The sequence below is a fragment of the Callorhinus ursinus genome, unplaced genomic scaffold, assembly GCF_003265705.2.
Source record: "Callorhinus ursinus isolate GAN/ISIS: 27379988/994484 unplaced genomic scaffold, GSC_fseal_2.0 scaffold7, whole genome shotgun sequence".
NCBI lineage: Eukaryota > Metazoa > Chordata > Mammalia > Carnivora > Otariidae > Callorhinus > Callorhinus ursinus.
The window spans coordinates 64,421,778-64,442,149 of record NW_027397069.1 but is presented as its reverse complement, the minus strand read 5'-3'; the positions used below and the strand labels follow the sequence as shown (position 1 = coordinate 64,442,149).

The following is a 20,372-nucleotide window of genomic DNA, read 5'->3' as shown; positions in this document are numbered from 1 at the left end:
ACACACTGTTTATCAAAATATAAAAGAAGACAAAAAGGAAAGAATTAGAAAGAGGTTGTTTTACATTATAAATGTAAAATTACATATATTAAAAATGGAATCAGCCCCCTCTATGAAAGGTGCAAGATTTTGTCTTTAATGCTGTTGTCTCCCATACGTGCTAAGGTGAACAAGATGTGATCCCTTGACTTTAAGAAATTTATATAGTAGGGAAATTAAGACATGTACACAAATATAACCATGGTACAGGATAAAATAAAGTACCATAATGGGAAAAAAAGTGCATTTGACATAGTGTTGATTGATAAGCTAATTGATAAGTTAGTACAAATTATCTTTTATTGTATATGAGGTGAATTTCATGCGCAAGGTAAACTAGCCTGTAGTTGTTTTCCACTTACTGTTAAAAATGTTTTAATAACCCTAGTTTGACTTTGTGTAGAATAATGATTAATTTAATGATAATTAAGATTTTAGAAAATTCATTTTATCTATGGCATTTCTATTAATGATACATTTTCTTTCTCAAAAGTTTTTTAATCAGGTTCTGATGCTTGGGAAAACATCTATCAGCGATTTGTCAGAGCATGTCTTTGACTTAATTTTGGAGCTCTATAATATTGATAGTCATTTGCTGCTCTCAGTTTTACCCCAGCTTGAATTTAAACTAAAGGTAAACATTTTAAAAATATTATGGTTCTGTCAACTGGATTAGCAAAGAGCATTATTCGTTGCTCTTTAATTCTTATGGTAGTTTTAGCTGAATGCTACAGATGAAGTGGTGTATTACTGTTACTTATTTACATGTGTGTACCTTACCTCTTTGTTTATCTGCAATGCCTGGCATGGTGCCTAGCATTTAGTAGCCACTTTTTAATGATGGTATTTTCCTTCAGATAATTTCCAGATAAATTCTAGATTGTGACTAACTTTTGAGGTCTAGCTTCTTTTCAAGGCACAGTTTATAGTGGTTCCCAAGACCTTGATTAGGCCATAAAAATGGTTTAGGGTCTGTTACCCACATGTTGTGAAGTATTTTCCCTATGTGCATATTATCTTACACCTATGTTGAAAGCTCCGTTACTTTTCACATAGTTCTCTGGAATCTTTTGGTGGCATGTTCCTATTGCCCTGCCATTAAATTATGCCATAAAATTGAGTTTCATTTGTAGATTTGGGGAATAGTCTTTGCTCTTTCAAATTATTACAGGAAGATTAAAAAAAGCTGGTTATAATTAATCATCTTAGATGAAACCTGATGTAACACCCAGAGAAATTCTTAAATGATTTCCATGTTATATTTCTTGTTTGTAAAAGTTTTATCTGTCTCTTTCAAAACAAGAAAATAAACAATCCGTATTTGTAGTGTGAATACCGCACAAAACTAGCAAGTGATTATTCTCATTTTATTCTGGGGTGTATTTTTGGTGTATTTCTCAAGTGAACCACTTGATTCACTGGCCTGCCTGACCCATATTTTCCCATGTAGTTAGCAATTTTGATGAGGCAGAAGGCATTCATACTTTTCAATTTTTTTATTGGTCTGATTTTCTTTTTTTTGTTTGTTTTTTAAAGAATTTATTTGACAGAGAGTTAGCACAAGTAGGCAGAGCAGCAGGCAGAGGGAGAGGGAGAAGCAGGCTCCCCCCTGAGCAAGGAGCCTGATGCGCGGGGCTCCATTTCAGTACCCTGAGATCATGACCTGAGCCAAAGGCAGACGCTTAACCGACTGAGCCACCCAGGTGCTCCGGTCTGATTTTCTTTAATAAAAATAGTGAATACTGTAAGAAATATAAAAGTAAGGAATTATCATCCCTGTTTTAAGCAAGTTTAACATCTAGCATAGAAGAGGAAAAAAATTCAGATTTAATAAGCCAGATATTGTAAGTATGCTAAAAGATAAAGAACATACAATTGAAACAAAGGAAACAGATATAGAAACATATAGAGGTAGGAAGTTGCTGGGTGAATTTGTGGAACACAAAGAATTTTATAGTTGGATAGTGGCATAAAGTAAGTTGAAATCATCCCTGACCGCACATTAGAATCTTCACCTGTGGAGCCTTAGTAAAACAAACAGATGTCCGGGCATTAAACCAGAGGAGTTGTTTTGGTCAGAATTTTTGGCAGTAGAGTCCAGGCGTTCAGTTTTTGTGTTTTTTTTTTTTTTTTTTTTTTTTATAGAGTTTAGAGGTCATTTTTTTAGATTGTTTTATTATTTATTTTTCTTTTTGTAATAGCTTTATTCAGATATTCACATACCATAAAAATCACCCAATTAAAGTATACAATTCATTATTTTTTAACATATTCACAGAGTCATGCAACTGTCATGACAATTAATTTTAGAACATTTTTATCATCCCCCAGAAGAAATCTTATACCCTTTAGTGGTGACCTTCCATTCCGCCAGGACCCCAGCTCAAGACAATCACTAATTTACTTTCTATCCCTATAGATTACCTATTCTAGGCATTTCTATAAATGGTACCATAGCGTATGTAGTCTTTTGTGACTGCAGTCTTTAACTTAGCATAAAGTTTTCATGGTTCTTCCATGTTGCAGTTTGTGTCAGTTATTCATTCTTTTTTATTGCTAAATCATATTTCATTGTATGGATATACCATATTTTATCAGTTGATGGACATTTATGTTGTTTCCACCCTTTGCTGCTATGTATTATGAATAGTGCTATTATGAATAGTTATGGACAGAGTTTTTTTTTAATTTAAATTCAGTTAATTAACATATAATGTATTATTGGTTTCAGAGGTAGAGGTCAGTGATTCATCAGTCTTGTATAATACCCAGTGCTCATTACATCACATGCTCTCCTTAATGTCCATCACCCTGTTACCCCATCCCTCCAGCTCCCTCCCCTCCAGCAACCCTCAGTTTGTTTCCTATGATTAAGAGTCTTTTATAGTTTGTCTCCCTCTCTGGTTTCATCTTGTTTTATTTTTTCCTCTTTTGGGAGAAGATACTTGCAAATGACATATCAGATAAAGGGCTAGTACCCAAAATCTGTAAAGAACTTATCAAACTCAGCACCCAAAGAACAAATAATCCAATCAAGAAATGGGCAGAAGACATTTCTCCAAAGAACACATCCAAATGGCCAACAGACACATGAAAAAATGCTCAACATCACTTGGCATCGGGGAAATACAAATCAAAACCTCAGTGAGATACCACCTCACACCAGTCAGAATGGCTAAAATTAACAAGTCCAGAAACAACAGATGTTGGCGAGGATGCAGAGGAAGGGGAGCCCTCCTACCCTGTTGATGGGAATGTAAGCTGGTGCAGCCACTCTGGAAAACAATATGGAGGTTCCTCAAAAAGTTGAAAATAGGGCTACCCTACAACCCAGCAATTGCCCTACTGGGTACTTACCCCAAGGATACAAATGTAGTGATCCAAAGGGGCACCTGCACCCCAATGTTTGTAGCAGCAGTGTCTACAGTGGCCAAACTATGGAAAGAGCCCAGATGTCCATCAGAAGATGAATGGATAAAGATGATGTGGTATATACACACAGTGGAATACTACTCAGCCATCAAAAAAAAAGAAATCTTGCCATTTACAATGACGTGGATAGAACTAAGAGGGTGTTATGCTAAGTGAAATAAGTCAGAGGAAAAAAAGTGTCATATGAACTAACTGATATGTGGAATTTAAGAAACAAAACAGAGGATCATAGGAGAAGAGAGGAAAAAATAAAACCAGATGAAACCAGAGAGGGAGACACACCACAAGAGACTCTTAATCATAGGAAACAAACCTGTTTTACTATTATTTTTATTCTTTTCCTCCAAATTTTTATTTAAATTCTAGGTAACATATAGTGTAATATTGGTTTCAGGAGAATTTAGTGATTCATTATTTAGATACAATGCCCAGTGCTCATAATAAGTGCCCTCCTTAATACCCATCCCCCATCTAGCCCATCCCCCACCCATCTTCCTCCATTAACCCTCAGTTTGTTCTGTCATTAAGAGTCTCTTATGCTTTGCTTCCCTCTCTCTCTTTTTTTTTCTCCTTCCCATATGTTCATCTGTTTTATTTCCTAAATTCCAGATGTGAGTGAAACCATATGGTATTTGTCTTCCTCTGACTGACTTATTTCACTTAGCAAAATACACTCTAGCTCCATTCACATCATTGCATTTGTCAAGATTTCATTCTTCTTGATGACTGGGTAATATTCCTGTGTGTGTGTGTGTGTGTGTGTGTGTGTGTGTGTGTGTGTACACACCACATTTAGAGGTTATTCTGATGTGCGCCTGGGGTTGAAAGTACTTATTTAGAGGAATAATGAGAGAAATAAGAGATGAGTTAGGTCATATTATGGGAGCTCTTAATGCTAGGCTGAGGCATTGGTTTAAAAAAAAAGGTGTACAGTGTCTTCGTAGCACTTTGAGTATCGGTGTTTTTTGATATGGTCACATTTTATGTTCAGGTGTAATATTGTGGCTGGCTCAATCATTTAACCATTGTGTCATTTGTTGGAGGTACCAAAATCAATAAAATTGAGTTCTTTTCCTGACTTGTTAATTTCAGCCATTCTGACTGGTGTGAGGTGGTATCTCATTGAGTTTTTGATTTGGATTTCCCTGATGCTGAGTGATGTTGAGCACTTTTTCATGTGTCTGTTGGCCATTTGGATGTCTTCTTTGGAAAAATGTCTGTTCATGTCTTCTGCCCATTTCTTGACTGGATCATTTGTTTTTTGGGTGTTGAGTTTAAGAAGTTCTTTATAGATTTTGGATACTAGCCCTTTATCTGATAATATCTTCTCCCATTCTGTTGGTTGTCTTTTGGTTTTGTTGACTGTTTCTTTTGCTGAGGGTTGCTGGAGTGGTGGGGGGTGGGAAGGATGGGGTGGCTGGGTGATAGACATTGGGGAGGGTATGTGCTGTGGTGAGCGCTGTGAACGGTGCAAGACTGTTGAATCACAGATCTGTACCTCTGAAACAAATAATACATTATATGTTAAAAAAAAAAAGATAGCAGGAGGGCAAGATTGAAGGGGGGGAAATCAGAGGGGGAGACAAACCATGAGAGATGATGGACTCTGAAAAAAAAACTGAGGGTTCTAGAGGGGAGGGGGGTGGGAGGATGGGTTAGCCTGGTGATGGGTATTAAGGAGGGCATGTTCTGCACGGAGCACTGGGTGTTATACACAAACAATGAATCATGGAACACTACATCAAAAACTAATGATGTAATGTATGGTGATTAACATAACAATAAAAAATAAAAAAATTGAGTTCTTGTCTCCATGCTACCCATAATAGAGTAAATAAAGCAGAAATTAGTGTTTGCACGTGCAAGGCTTCATCGTATTGTTGAACTCCATTTTGAATCTGGTATGTGTAGGTGAACTGATTCTCCTTTTGGGAGACTTCACATATTTATTTCTACAAAGAGCTTAACCAGTAGAATGATACAGAATTTTCTGTTTACTGTAGGCCTGGCCTCTTCGTGTCTGTTTTTAAAAACCACAGTTTTTCAGAGGTTTGCATAGCTTTGATATGCAGTTAGTTTTTGAATTTGACTGTGAATGGAAATAAGCCTCAAATTTAAGAGGGGCCTCTAACATTTAATCAAACTTTGGGATGTATTTTCATGTAGGAAGTATGCTTTAACAAGATGATTAATTATTTATTTTTTGCAAAGTATATTGAGCATTTTTATGTATACTTTTCCATCTGGAGTTCATGAAAGTTTTTCTGTGGAATTGGGTGATGAGGAAAATCATGGGAAAATTATAATGACAATATCTACCTGATGGTTTTAAAGCTCTTTGTGTTTTGTTTTAGAGCAATGATAATGAGGAACGCCTACAAGTTGTTAAACTACTGGCAAAAATGTTTGGTGCGAAGGATTCAGAATTAGCGTCTCAAAACAAACCACTTTGGCAGTGTTACCTGGGCAGGTATATGATTTTGGTGTCCTTTTTAAAAGTAATATATGTTTCTGTCTATTTATATTATTTAAAAATGCCATCCATGTTTAATATTTTCCTGAAATTATAAAAATGAAGGTTTTATATTTTGAAATTTTTGAGTGTTAGTACTGATTGGCCGTATTTACAATTTCCCTTTCTCTTTTCATCTTATTTTGCTCTTAGTAATTTTTGAAAGATGATATGCTTAAAAAGCTATCTCAAAAAGTATTATAATCATGAAATTAAAATGTGTTATTACATAGCAGTGATTCATTCCAACTGAAAATAAATCATTGTGAGATATTGTAAGGACAAGGGTATCCACAGACTGAATAAATAAATGATATGTATGAACTTCCTTTGTACATTTCTCTTTTAAAGGAAGTGATAACTTGGGTTCCATATATGCTTTTAATGTCCACAAACCTGAAATTTGTTGCAAAATTTTGAGTGTGTTTATATATTTCTTTTTTTCTGTGAGAAGGGTTCATTTCATTGTTTCTAAAGGTATCCCTGACCTTGAATACATTAAAACCACTTAAAGTGCCCTGGCTGAAACCTACTTTGACCCAGAAGATAAAGGAGAATATTTTTCCTCTGTTTAAATTTTTCTCATAACAAATAATGCAATTAAGTGACAAATACATAGGATTTAAAAACTTACTCTTCTTTTTGTATTGAAATATTTGCGTGTTATAACCAGTTTTCTTTCCATCTTAATACTAGAACTGTCAATGATTATAATAAATTTATTCTCTTTTGGCCTTATTTTTCTAATTTATTAAATGAAGTATAAAATTTTATAAATGCTTGCTAAGTGCTGAATTCTTAATCTGATTTCTTATCTCTTATGTAGCTCAATAATATTTGACAACGTGCTTTAAATGAATAAATTTTAGCCCGTTGTCATTTTGAGTTTGATTTCTAGACTTTTTTCCTTTAAATACAATGGAAAGTTCTTGGGCAGTAGAGCAGAATAGCTTACATGATTAAATTGTACTAAATTTAAAGTCCACTTAATGTGGTAAAACAAAAATACAGTTTTTACTTATAGACATTAACTATATCTTTAAATCAGGACTTGGATTACCCAGACTTTATTTTATAGGTTAAAATTTGTCACATTTCCATTACATTGTAATTTTTCCTTTCCTTTTAAAATCAATGACCTAAAACTAAAACTCACAGATTATTACCACTTTTAAGCAGCTAGAGTATTTTTTAAAGAGGTCTTACTATATTTATTTATAATGGTTAAATGGTACATGTTTAGTTGAAAAATGGTAAAGTACCTAGGGATGGAGTACTTAGATTCAAAACACTCTGGAAACTTTATATGAGACCATAGGCTAAATGTCATAACTTTTTTTTGAGTATACTTCATAGAGCATTTTTTTCTTATAATAAGGTTTTATGAATAATTTGGCGCTCATTTTGAAGATTTTTTTTTTTCTCCTTTATAATACTAAATTTGTTATGGTATTGGGTGATAGAAGATTTGGAAACCTTTTGATATCACAGAATAAGATATATGAAAATGTTGAATGGAAAATTCTCACATTACTTTGATGTTTTTGTTGTTACTTAACAAGATTTTTTAAAAAATTGCTCTTTTGTGGTCCAGGATAAACTAATGTATATAGGCTTTCAACATCAGTGGTTTAGAGACAGCTAGGCATCATGGGCTTTATGATGGAGGAACAGGATTCCATCTATGAAATAGTCTTGCTAAAACAGTGAATCTGGATATGATGAAGTATCTAGATCTAACAATTTGTAAGATTTAGGAGAGAAGGGGAGCCTATTAACTGAAACCAGGATAATACAGATTAGCAAAATCTAAACTGTGGAAAAACACTACATATACAAACACAGAACAATTGCTTCATCAAATAAATTATAAGGAGAAAAAAGATGGAGGAGAAATACAAAATTAAAAGTTACTTAAATAACATCTTTCAAAGAGTTTTAATATTTTAGAGATATATACTAAGATATTTACTTCTTCATGTAAAAATTGGCTTTGGTATTAGTAGAAATGTGATGGTTACCTGGATAGGAGTTAATTTGGGCTCAGTTTTCGAGTCATGTAAAATAATACGGGGTTTAGTGCAAGATCTGCCACACTTTTGTGAATGCCCTACATTTAAGAAAGAATACTTTGAAGAAAGTATTTCTTTTCAGACACAGTTTGGGATTTATGTAATGTGTCTTTGACCTATGCACACACATAAGCTTATAAAAACATACATATTTAAAAGAATAATATTTATAGGAAAAATCTTATTCTAATTTTTGTGCTTCAGCCAAATGTGTATTGTTTATACATGCTCCTTAAAAGTACATAGTTCTCACAGACGTCTTAGTTTAATATAGACATTCCAAAGCATTCATAAATATAAAGCTTATCAAAACTTTGTTGAAATAGTCTAGCTTTGCTTTGAATTATTCTACATAACTTGTTTTTTTCTTTTAATTAGAGAAATAAATATAAATTGAGTATAGATTAAACACATAATTGTTTCTCTTATTTTAAAGATCATTCTATGCCTTTATATTTTATCAGGTTTAATGACATCCATGTACCAATCCGCCTGGAATGTGTGAAGTTTGCTAGTCATTGTCTCATGAACCATCCTGATTTAGCAAAGGACTTAACAGGTATTATATACCCATAATAGCAAATATGCCTAGATGTTCTTTGATGAAAAAATTCAGTTTTATGTATATGGGGAAAAAAATCCCGTTTTTTGTTTACTATGATTGGTAGAGTCATCTTCTTTCAATTCATCATCCTGGAAAGTACACTCTGAAGCTAGAATTTTTACTCCTTATACCTGTTAGTCTAGAAACACCTATTAAAAGTCAGTTTACCAGTTGAGCGTTGTGAATTGTGCAAGACTGTTGAATCACAGATCTGTACCTCTGAAACAAATAATGCAATATATGTTAAGAAAAAAAAAAGAAGATAGCAGGAGGGGAAGAATGAACGGGGGGGAAATCGGAGGGGGAGACGAACCATGAGAGTCAATGGACTCTGAAAAACAAACTGAGGGTTCTAGAGGGGAGGGGAAGGGGTTGGGGGGATGGGTTAGCCTGGTGATGGGTATTAAGGAGGGCACGTCCTGCGTGGAGCATTGGGTGTTATGCACAAACAATGAATCATGGAACACTACATCAAAAACTAATGATGTATGGTGATTAACATAACAATAAAAAATTTAAAAAAATTCCAAAAAAAAAAAAGTCAGTTTACCAGAAACAATGAGTTTTTTAGTTTAAGAACAATTCTAAAGATATTTCAGGTATTTGGATTTGAACCTGACTTTGATGTTCTTTTCTCTTTTAATGTTTTGAGAACTTAGGTAAGCGTCATTAATTTGTAAACTATGCTAAATGGAGGTAACTTTCCTGAAATCTGTAATTACAAGGCATTTCAGAAATTTGCATTTTTGTACTAATAAGGATATCATGTATTTGAATATTGCTCCTCTATTAATTTTTTTTATTTTCTTCTTCTTTTTTTAATTAAAGATTTTATCTCTTTAGGGATGTCTGGGTGGCTCAGTCAGTTAAATGTCTGCCTTTGGCTCAGGTCATGATCCCAGCCAGGGTCCTGGAATGGAGTCCCACATCGGGCTCCTTGCTCAGCGGGGAGCCTGCTTCTCCCTCTGCCTACCACTGCTTGTGCTTGCGCTCTCTTTCTCTGACAAATGAATAAATAAAATCTTAAAAAAAGATTTTATTTATTTGAGAAAGAGCAAGCAAGAGAGCACGAGTAAGGGGGAGGGATAGAAGGGGAGGGAGAAGCAGGCTCCCCACTGAGCAGGGAGCCCCATGGGTAGGGCTTAATCCCAGGACCCCAGGATCATGACCTGAGCTGAAGGCAGAGGTTTAACCAACTGAGCCACCCAAGTGCCGTTAATTTTTTTAAATTAGGAAATTGTTCAGAAAATACAGATGACTATAGTAGCCACTATGTCTTCTTCAGAAATGTTAGCATTTTGCTGTATTTGCTTAAGAGATTTAAAAAAAAGAAAATAAATTGCAGATGTAGTTGAAATGCCTCTCATAAACTATTCTTCCTGTTTCCACAGAGGGTAGCCACTCTACTAAATTTGGTCTGCATCCTGTTTGTTTTTCTATCTATGTCACATGTATATTTGTCCATAAGTGATATATAGTATTGTTATATGCTTTGAAAATTTTATTGAAATGGTATCATTTGAATTTGATGGAGTTAAACTTTCGTACTATCTTATGTTTTTTATTTCCATGCTTCTTGCTTTCCTTTTCTTTTTTTTTTCTTTCTGTTTTCCTCTTTTCTGCTTAATTGATTAATTTTCTTTGTTTTCATTTTTCCTTTTTTCCCCTGTGGGCTTGGAAGTTAACATTCGCTTTTGTGCTTTTACTGCATAATTGATTAATGAAGTCGAAAGTTAATCAGAATTCTCTAGCTTCTTTCTGAGCAATCAAGGAACCTTGAAAGCTTTAACTCTGCATGTTCTCTTCCCATCATTTACATTATTGTTTGTTATTAGTTATTTACTCTTTTTAAAACTTTACCAACTTGTAGTACATTTTTAAATGATTTTTTAATGGTCTTTGTTTACAGTTCCTTCTTAAATCTTCCTACTTTTGAGTTTCTTTTGATAAAATGATAAAGTGTATTCTTTCATAATATTTTTAACAATAGTTTGTCATAGTAATGCTTTCAGGTTTCATTGAATTTCTACCAGTTAGGTTTAAACAGCAGGTATTTCTCACTTTCATCATTTTTGGGGGTGATATACTGCCTGGAACCCACTACCTGCCCACTCATATCTGAATTTGGACTGCTTGGTCTTTGAGCTTCTACTTTATAGCATTGATCTTCAGAAGATCTGTTTTCCTCCCTCTTCCGTCTCCCTCCTCTCTTTCCTTTCATTCTGTTTTGTGTGTGTGTGTGTGTGTGTGTGTGTGTGTGTGTGTGTGTGTGTGTGTGTGTCTGTTTCTCCTTTCTCTTCCTCCTCCTCTTTTCTCTTTTCCCTGGATGTTCTTTTTACTGTAACATTCTATTCTTGTGTTATTGATGCACTGTTCTCTGAAAAAATTAATGGTAGTATTTTGGAGAATTTTTTTTTTCCTACAAAATGTTGTTTTAGTTAACTTATTTTTCCCACATGCTTTTTCCCTGTTACAGGCTTTCCTCAAATGCTTGTCATTCGGTAGCTCTATACTTATAATTAAGAGTGGAGGACTAAAAAAGAGCTGTTTAGAAAGCCCTGAATATTTGGATGGGATTGCTGACTCTGAACTTCGATTTAGGGTGATCAGGGTGGGTTGTTTGTTAGCAAACCTTTAGTTTAAATACTTCTCTTCAGATTCTCTACTGAAGAGTATCCTATCAGGAGTTTAAAAGTCTAGTTGCTGGTGTCTTTGGGACTCCTGTATTATTACTTTATTCTTTTTTATTATTGAATGGTATTCATGATAATTTGTTTATCCACTTTTTTGCTTGATGAGTTTCTGGGTTATTTTTGATTTGGGGCTATTAAGATTACTCTGAGTATTGTTACAAGTGTTTCTATGGATTTATGCTTTTATTTCTCTTTGTAACTACTTAAGAGTGAAATTGCTAGTCATAGGGGAAATACATGTTTAATTTTATAAGAAATGACTAAGTTCTCCATATTAGCTGTACTGTTTTCCACTTGCACTAGAAATGTTTGAAAGTTCCAGTTCTTCAGTGTTCTTGTCATTTTGAATCCTAAGTCTTTTTGATTATCATCATTCTCATAGGTCTTGCTGTTTTGTTGTGGTTTTAATTTGCATTCTCCTGATGACTAATGAAATTGAGTATCTTTTATGTGTGTATTGATATTTTCTTTTATGAAGTGTCTGTTTAAATTTTAAATCCATCTTTTAACAATTGGCTTGTTTTTCTTGATTTGTAGAAGTCAATATATAGTCTGGATCTTTTTTAAAGTACAAAGAAAACTTAAGTAATTTTCCCAAGTCAGAACTTTAATGCAAAGTTTGTTGTTAGCTAAATAATAGATGTTTTGATTTTTTTTATAGCTATCTAAAATACATTTTAGATGTGAATAATTTCACCAATAACCTTTTAAGTCCTTAAACCATTGTTTGGAATGTTTGGATGTTTACCAAAAGCTAGTATGTAGTTTTATTTTTTTATGAAACATTTATGTTGTTATGTTATATGACATACAACTACTTTTCTACTTTTCAGCCTCTGGGCACATTTTAATTTTTTTTTTCTTTAATTCCCATCACTTATTTCACCTATCCCTCCACCCACCTTCCCTCAGGTAACCATCAGTTTGTTCTCTACAGTTGAGTCTGTTTCTTGGTTTGTCTTTCTCTCTCTCTCTCTCTTATTTTTTTCCTTTGCTCATCTGTTTTCTTAAATCCCACATATGAGTGAGATCATATGGTATTTGTCTTTCTCTGACTGATTTCACTTAGCATTATATTTTCTAGCTTTATCCATGTTGTTGCAAATGGCAAGATTTCATTCCTTTTTATGGCTGAATAATATTCCACTGTATGTATTCTGGAATACAGTGGAGTGAGTGTGTGTGTGATATATATATCACCACTTCTTCATCCATCTATGGATGGACACTTGGGCTTTTCCCTCAGCTTGGCTATTGTATGTAAATAATGTTGCAATAAATAGGGGTGCATGTATCCCTTTGAATTAGTGTTTTTGTATTCTTTGGGTGAGTACCCAGTAGTGCAATTACTGGCTTGAAGAGTAGTTCTATTTTTAACTTTTTGAGGAAATTCCATACTGTTTTCCGGAGTGGCTGCACCAGTTTGCATTCCCACTAACAGTGCAAGAGGGTTTCCCTTTCTCCACATCCTCACCAACACCTGTTGTTTCTTGTGTTACTGATTTTAGCCATTCTGACAGGTGTGAGATGATGCCTCATTGTAGTTTTGACTTGAGTTTCCCTAATGATGAGTGATTTAAGCATCTTTTCATGTGTCTTTTGGCCATCTATTTGTCTTTGGAAAAATGTCTGTTCATGTCTCCTGTCCATTATTTAAATATTGGATTATTTGGGGTTTTTTTTGTGTTGAGTTGTATCAGTTCTTTATGTATTTTGGGTACTAACCCTTTATCAGATATGTCATTTACCACTATCTTCTCCTCTTCTGTAGATTGTCTTTTAGTTTTGTTGGTTGTTTTCTTTGCTGTGCAGAAGCTTTTAATTTTGATGTAGTCCCAATAGTTTATTTTTGCTTTTGTTTCCGTTACCTCAGGAGACATATCTAGAAAAATGTTGTTATGGTCAATGTCAGAGAAATTACTGCCTGTGCTCTCTTCAAGGATTTTTATTTCAGGTCTCACATTTAGGTCTTTAATCCATTTTGAGTTTATTTTTTGTGTATGGTGAAAGAAAGTGGTCTAGTTTCATTCTTTTGCAATGTAGCTGTCCAGTTTTCCCAACTCCATTTGTTGGAGAGACTGTCTTTTTTCCATTGGATATTCATTTCTCCTTTGTCGAAGATTAATTGATCATGTAAGTGTGGGTTTATTTCTGGGTTTTCTATTCCGTTCCATTGATCTATGTGTTTATTTTTATGCCAGTACCATACTGTTTTAATTCTACCATTTTGTAATATAACTTGAAGTCTGGAATTGTGATACCTCCGGTTTTGTTTTTCTTTTTCAAGATTCCTTTGGCTAGTTGAGGTCTTTTGTAATTCCATGCAAATTTTAGGGTTGTTTGTTCTAGTTTTGTGAAAAATGCTGGTATTTTGATAGGAATTGTACTAAATCTGTAGATGGCTTTAGATGGTATAGACATTTTAACAGTATTTGTTCTTCCAACCCATGAGCATGTAATATCTATTTCTTTGTGTCATCTTGAATTGATTTCATCAGTGTTTTTATAGTTTCTAGAGTACAGGTTTTTACTTCTTTGGTTACGTTTATTCCTAGATATTTTATTGTTTTTGGTGCAATTTTAAATGGGATTGTTTTCTTAATTTCACTTTCTGCTGCTTCATTATTAGCGTATAAGAATGCAACAGATTTCTGTACAGTGATTTTGTATCCTTTGACTTTACTGAGTTCATTTATCAGTTCTGGTGGTTTTTTTGTGGAATCTTTAGGGTTTTGTATGTATAGTATGTCATCCGCAGATAGTGAAAGTTTTACTTCTTCCTTATCCATTTGGATGCCTTTTATTTATGTTGTCTGATTGCTGTGGCTAGGACGTCTCAGTACTATTTTGAATAAAAGCAGTGGAAAAGTACATCCTTGTCTTGTTCCTGACCTTAGGGGAAAAGCTCTGATTTTCACCACTGAGTATGATGTTGGCTGTGGGTTTTTCATATAAGGCCTTTATCATGTTGAGGTATGTTCCCTCTAGACCTACTTTGCAGAGGATTTTTATCATGAATGGATCTTGTACTTTGTCAAATGCTTTTCCTGCTTCTGATCATATGATTTTTAAAAAAGATTTTATTTATTTGTGAGAGAGAGAGAGTATGAACAGAGAGGAGCGTCAGAGGGAGAGGGAGAAGCAGACTCCCTGCTGAGCAGGGAGCCCAAACGCAGGGTTGATCCCAGGACCCTGAGATTATGACCTGAGCCGAAGGCAGACGCTTAACTGAGCTACCCATGTGCCCTTGATCATTTGATTTTTATCCTTTCTTTTACTGATGTGATGTATCACGTTAATTGTTTTGTGAATATTGAACTGCCCTTACATCCTCGCATCCCAGGAATAAATCCTACTTCATCGTGTTGTATGATTTTTTAAATATATTGTTGGATTCGGTTTGCTAATATTTTGTTGAGGATTTATGCATCTATGCATTTATACTGACCTGTAGTATTCTTTTTTTGTGTGGTTTCTTTATCTGGTTTCGGTATCAGGATGATACTGGCCTCATAGAATGAATTTGGAAGTTTTCCTTCCTCTTCTATTTTTTTGGGGATAGTTTGAGAAGAATAGGTATTAACTCTTCTTTAAATCTTTGGTAGAATTTGCCTATGAAGCTGTCTGGTCCTGGGCTTTTTTTTTGGGGAGTTTTTTTTTTTTTTGATTACAGATTCAATGTCATTGCTGGTAATCGGTCTGTTCAAATTTTCTGTTTCTCCATGCTTCAGTTTTAGTAGGTTACATGTTTCCATATAACCATTTCTTCTAAGTTGTCCAGTTTGTTGGCATATGGGTTTCCATAATATTCTGTTATAATTGTATTTCCGTGGTGTTGGTTGTTATTTCTCGTCTTTCATTAATGATTTTATTTATTTGGGTCCTCTTTTTTTTTTTGGATGGCTAGAGATTTATCAATTTTGTCGATCATTTCAAAGAACCAACTCTTGGTTTCATTGTTCTGTTGTATTGTTTTTTAAGTTTCTATATCATTTGTTTCTAATCTAATCGTTATTATTCCTTCCTTTTCCTGGGTTTGGGCTTTGTTTGTTTTTCTAACTCTTAGCTGTAAGGTTAGGTTGTTTATTTGAGTTTTTCCTTGCTTCTTGAGGTAAGCCTGTATTGCTATAAACTGCACGTTTTTTGTAGTTGGCTAAAAGATAGCTCTGAAAAACCTAGGGGTCTAACTACTTTATATGCACATTTTCAACCATTCCTCATATTTCCGGCTGCATTCTTCATCTCTGCCTTTCTCGTTGCTTGGTGCCTTGAATTTCTAAATGTTTTCATGGTTCTTCTACCCTGGAAATGAAGTTATTTATTATTTTCTTCCCTTTTTGGGTTTCATCTTTTTCTTTTGTTTACAAGTCATATATCTGTCTCAGTTTTGTTGAAAAATCACTTTTGCTATGGTCTTTTCTCTTGTACTTGTCCCTTTTAAAAGACATTTTCTTAGGGTTTCAGGAGTGAGCTGAGATTAATATATGTTAGACACACGTTTATCTTACCTTTCTTGACAGTGTGTTTGTGAGATTCATCCTTGTGCCTTCAGCCACATTTTGAGGGACCTGGCCATATTGTGAAGAGTATTAATAGCTGCTTTGTCATGCTAACTATCAAGAATTTCTTCTTTCTCTTTTTTTCTCTTCCTCTGCACAGTTAGGATCTATAAGTTAATAGCTCTTGTATATATCTGTTTAATATGAATGATTTGTTTTAGGGAAATTGGGATGCATCTTAAAATTGATGGTGTTGTCATTGGTTTTGTCTTGGTGGCACCTGAGTATAATATCTATTGCACTTGAAACAAGTAAAGTGAAAGATAAAACTGTCTTTATCTTGGTGGGGAAATGAACTTGCGATGTATTTAACAGGCTCCATTTGAAATCAGTACTTAAAGTAATTTTCTTTACTGAGTTAGGTAAAATGACATTTCAGAAGGTTTTTTTTGGCAACATATGGTCTTTCTCATTTTTGGAAATAGTTCCTGTTACGGAATGCTTCTGGTGAAAATGCTTAAGACCTGGGCGGTAGCTTTATGGGTGTTTGCATTGTAATTATTTGTTAAACTGTCAATTTATAGGGAAGTAAATCCATTTACAATCATAAGCACTATTTGCTGTATATAGGCATGGCTAGACATATTGCTCCAAATCCAAACAATGAAATTTTAGCTTACTGGTAGTCTTAAAATAAAAAGCGGAATAATATTTTGTTATGTTCATGTTCAATTGTGGTATCTCTTCCTTAAGCCTCTAATATATCATTACTGAAGAGTGTTAATTTTTTCTTTCACCTTTCTTAGTGTCAGGTCAGAACTGTCATGTTTTTGACTAAATTTAAGGTCTTCCTCCAGCCACTCCTAACTGTTAAATGTTTAATTTCTTCTGTTCCCTTTGCCTTTCTTTTAGTCCAGTTACCTGAACTTTCCTTATGGTCTTCCCTATAATCTTATTTCTTGGTGGCTGGTATTTTAATTTTATTCTTTCCTAAACCTTACTCAGGATTTCCCTAGTTAAGGGATAGAAGCTTAAATATTCTAGCCTTTTCCCAGTAGAACCACTTGACTTGGATATTTTAACTATTTAAACAAAAAACAGAAATGAAATATTTAAAGTCATATACTTCTTAGTTCATTTGTATGATTTAGTTAATGAGGTTCAGAACTCCTTAATACAACTACCCTGTCCCCCAAATGGGTAGGGGTTTTAGTACTCAGTTGCATGTAAGTAAACTACTGTATTTTAACTAATGGACTGACCTTCATTTCTGCTCCCCTTCCTCCTCTGCTTTTAATTTTCTTGAAACATTGAACCTTCTACTTAGGTTTTATTTTGTTGTGATTTACTTACAAAGGACTTATGCAATCTTTTAAAACATTTTAATTGTTAAAGTTCCATTTTAATCAAATAAAATTTTGTCTTTCAGAGTATCTTAAAGTGAGGTCACATGACCCTGAAGAAGCTATTAGACATGATGTTATTGTGTCTATAGTTACGGCTGCTAAAAAGGATATTCTTCTGGTCAACGATCACTTACTTAATTTTGTGAGAGAGAGAACTTTAGACAAACGGGTGAGTAGGAATAATAATTAGTAGCAGTAGGCTTTTACTTTGAATACTTTAAGTTTAATAGTATTTCATTGGAAATATTGAGATTTAAGTGTAATTAGCCCTTTTTAGGGGGGCATTTTAATATTTATGAGGTTTTATTTTTTATATTAAATTTTGTTAGATTTTTAAATTCAGATTATTCTCATCTTAAAAATGAGTTGGCTCTAAATGGTAGTCAGATGTTTAGCCTGGACACTAGTTTTAATAAGTGATTTGTAATGGCCTCTGACACAACTTCTTATGTTGTTGGCTCTCTTCTGTTTCTTTTCCTATGGGTATCAGTTGATAGTCTTTTAGCTGGTTGTGTTATAATTTCTGTGGAGTAGAAAATAACATGTTTTCAACTTAGCACAGCTAAACCTAGCAGAACAGCATGCTTCCAGCCCTATCTTCTGTGACCCTAAACCTTTCCTCTTGAGTGAACACCCACTTGCTGCACTCAGTAATCATTGACTTCTTAAGGAGGTACCATGTCTTCTTATTCTTGTATTCATATTGCCTGGAGTATATTAGAGACTCAGTAAAGTATGTGAGTGAATGTTCATTCCCTCCTCATCCCCAGTGCCTTTCCTTTCTGGTGTGGGTTTTACTGGATTTAGGCTTGAGTGATTTTGGTGAAGGATGAAAATCATTGATGTATTTGGGGGTTAATTAGCAAAGAAAGTGGGAGGCCTGTTGGTAGTTGTGAATAGTTTTGACTAGTAAATACTTTATGACATTTTAATAGTTGCTTATAAGGTTGATTGTGCTGTCTTCATCATTTAATGCTCTCTTTGGTAATGCTGGTTGTGGATAGAGACTAGATGGGCAGGAATTGCATAGTTTTCTCTTCAAATGTATAGGTATTAGGAATAACGTATTTTAACTAATAAATTTAGACTTGTCTTTATTGAATATCTCATAGGGTTTTAATGAAAGGTCCAAAAAGCATAAAGAAGGAAAAGGAGATTTGCCTCGTGGTAGGATAACAACCTTCTAAGTGTTCAACTAATCTTTTTCTTTGTTAGACTTGGAATTTGAGCTAAGTATCTGTGTATTGTTGGGGTCACATAAATTCACATAATTTTTGATAATCATGTTGTATTCATCATAGGGCTGCTTGGTTCATTCATACAAATATTAATTGGGTACCAAAAAATAATGGAATATGTTTATGTTCTTGGCAGTATTAGAATATGCTCTGTCTTTAAATTCTCCTTAAAGCAGCAGTTTGGGGAATTAGAGATAATATAGAGAATTAGAAAATTCCTACAAACAAATTGAATTCTTATTTTATGAGTAAGGCTTTTTGAAGTCTTTTATTTTAATATGTATCAGTGGATGGATGAGATAAGGACTGTTCTTAATCTGCTGTAAGTAATTTAAAGAAAAACTAAGAGAAGAATATACAATGAATGACAGACTGCAAAGAAAAGAAAAAGACATCTGTGTAGCTTCATGAAGTTCTAAACATTACTAACATCTTACTGATTATAGTGCTGTTTGTGTAAAATTAAAGAATAAACTCATCCCAAGTTAATGAAGCAGTATTAGATATATTATAGCAAATATGTATTTAAAAAAATAGTTGAATACATTCCTCTTACACTTAAACTTGATTCTTAGATATACAAAATGAACTGAGTGTGTTTACTCAGCATTTGATGAAACCAATGTCATGTACCTTTAATTGAAGTATATTTAATATACACCATAAATGGAAAAAATGTTTAAGGGATAGGTTACAATTAGCTCATTCTTTGCCTTTTAAAATGTTGTAGCATACTTTCCCTTACCAATTCTAAGTGACTTTATGTGATGGTGATTAACTTTTGTTTTTTAGGGGTAACAATGGGTCTAAGATGCATTAGAATTCTTTATACATGTTGATATCTCTGTACCTTATATAGTAGATGTATTAAAATGATAGTTGTGTTTTTTTTCATAGTCATTATAAATTGATATCCAGTAACTGAGGATTGATGAAGATATATTGTGTAAAGCAACTTAAAAACAAGAAAACAGACTTTCCTGAAATATAATGTGAGCATTTTTAAATTTTAAGAAAGCGTTTTTGTTTTTACTTTAAGTGGAGAGTACGCAAAGAAGCCATGATGGGACTTGCCCAAATTTATAAGAAGTATGCTTTACAATCAGCAGCTGGAAAAGATGCTGCAAAACAGATTTCATGGATCAAAGACAAATTGCTACATATATATTATCAAAATAGTATTGATGATCGGTAAGTTAAGGACACCATATCTAAAATATATGGTGCTTTTGGTGTATTAAGCTGTTTTGATCTGTTGTTTTAGGTAAAGTGTTTTCTTTATAACTTTAAAGTCTCTCAGTTTTTACTGCAAGTTAAAGGTAGTGAGTGACTAGTTTTCTTCCACCAAAGCCATAAATGAAGCAGTAATGTACATATAACTTTAGGGAGGAATACAGCTTTTATGTTCATTTTTGTATACTATTTTTAAACAGAGCTGTACTTAAGAGTAGAAATGTGTAATAATTTAAATTTTATTTCATAGGTTATTTTTCAAATAAAATGTTTTCAAATAAATGAAAATAAGCCTTTTGGATTATAGACATTTTAAATAAACAGTTTCTACCGAAGGATAAAAAGAGTTTATAATTTTATTTGAAACACATTATCTGAATATAATCTTTGTATTTTTCTATTGCAGTATAAGATTAGATCTTGTATGGATCCTAACCATTTAGTAGTAGTAAATAGCTCTGTGAATCCTGCTTGCAGGATTTTACTTGATTGGATTTATTTTAAATTTTTAGATCCAAATGGTCTCACCCATAATAGATGAGAATGAGAAAATTAAGAACCAGTAGGCCACCTTACAGTTTTAAAAGTTATTAGGAACTAGGAACTAGATATCTTACGTTAACATTGAGGAACTTCATGGTTAT

The 20,372-nt window shown here is 33.6% G+C and overlaps 1 protein-coding gene across 9 annotated transcripts in view; it reads left to right on the top strand.

Annotated features, from left to right (window-relative positions):
* PDS5B (PDS5 cohesin associated factor B) overlaps nucleotides 1–20,372 on the top strand; it is a 203,986-nt gene that overhangs the window by 93,607 nt on the left and 90,007 nt on the right. For all 9 annotated transcript variants that reach the window (XM_025875064.2, XM_073894710.1, XM_073894711.1 and 6 more), the window contains 5 exons: nucleotides 533–673; nucleotides 5,826–5,941; nucleotides 8,520–8,614; nucleotides 17,281–17,426; nucleotides 19,535–19,686. In XM_025875064.2, coding sequence (XP_025730849.1) covers nucleotides 533–673; nucleotides 5,826–5,941; nucleotides 8,520–8,614; nucleotides 17,281–17,426; nucleotides 19,535–19,686 — 650 coding nt within the window. The remainder of the gene's footprint in view (nucleotides 1–532; nucleotides 674–5,825; nucleotides 5,942–8,519; nucleotides 8,615–17,280; nucleotides 17,427–19,534; nucleotides 19,687–20,372) is intronic.